General features: G+C 62.2%; 1 protein-coding gene across 1 annotated transcript; it reads right to left on the reverse strand.

The window, feature by feature from the left end:
* Window positions 1-14: 14 nt before the first annotated feature.
* EMIHUDRAFT_256928 (hypothetical protein) lies at window positions 15-325 on the reverse strand (the record flags this gene model as incomplete). Its single annotated transcript, XM_005765602.1, has 1 exon — window positions 15-325. A coding segment is annotated over one exon (311 nt), but the record flags the coding sequence as incomplete, so codon positions are not given.
* Window positions 326-1,113: the final 788 nt, after the last annotated feature.

Here is a 1,113-nt window from a genome sequence, read left to right on the forward strand (position 1 = left end):
TGTCCTTGACAGACCCGCTGGAGGAGCGCTCAGACTTGGGCACGATGTAGTCCTGACGCGGTCCCGACTCCACCTCCAGGGGGGCATCAACAGGCTCGGTCTCCACCGGGTACTCCGCGGCGGCTGCCTCCTGCGGAGCCTCTGAGACGATTGGAACGTCAGCAATATCGCCATCCTTGTCGAGGTCGGTCTTGGCGATTACCTCCAACTTGTCGATCGCAGACTCCACTGTGCCCTTGAGGATCTCCTCGGGCTTGTTGACCGGGGCGGCGCGCGCCGCCACGTCCTCCTCCTCGACGACTTGCCTCGAGCTGCAGAGTCCCATAGCAACGCCACGCGCCCGCTCCTTTTCGGCACTTCCGTCCACTTCGTCCACGCAGCCCGCCGCGTTTGAGCGGTGTGAACAGCGCACAGCGCCATAGGACTTATTTTTTTCTCAATAACAAGGCTGTGAATAGGGGGTTTCTTCTCAAAAACAAGGTCTGTGAAGAAAAAAGCTACGGGCTTTTTGGAGCACTTGAGCACGACGTGAGAACGGGTTCTGGATGCTGGAACCTGGAAGCCTCCCTCCCGTTTTATTCGCCGCCGGGTCTTCTTCTTCTCTTTACTCTCGATTACTCTTTCTCTCTTCGGGATCGGGTCGTCCCACTCATCGGACGACCCCACACGTTCGTCTCGCCCTCCTCCCTGGGCCTGGCAGGGTCAGGCATCAGGGACTCCCCCTCACCAGCGCGCAGCGGCGATCGTTTTTTTAGCCACCCTTTAGCCTTTTCGTCGGAGGGCTGGCGGCTGCGGCTTTTACCTGTGTGGGTCGGCCTGCTCCTATGGCTGGGCCTGGGGTACGCCGCGGCGCGCGCGCGAGACTAGAAACTCGTGTACTCGCGAGTCTGCCGCGGACCCTGGCTGGCTCGTTCGTGACGGCCCTCTTTACCGCGGCTTCTCTCTCGGCCGACTGCACGCTAAAGGCTACACGCTCGCACACCACTTGCAGAGTGGCTCTCCCGGGCGCTCAGCCCACGGCGGAGGCACGCCAGGCCCCGGGCAGCCGGCCGTCACTCGCCTAAGCGCCTAAGCGGCCTAAGCGGGGGGGTGCTTAGGGTGCTTAGGCGCTTA

This window comes from Emiliania huxleyi, assembly GCF_000372725.1.
Source record: "Emiliania huxleyi CCMP1516 unplaced genomic scaffold EMIHUscaffold_5481, whole genome shotgun sequence".
NCBI classification, from domain to species: Eukaryota; Haptophyta; order Isochrysidales; family Noelaerhabdaceae; genus Emiliania; species Emiliania huxleyi.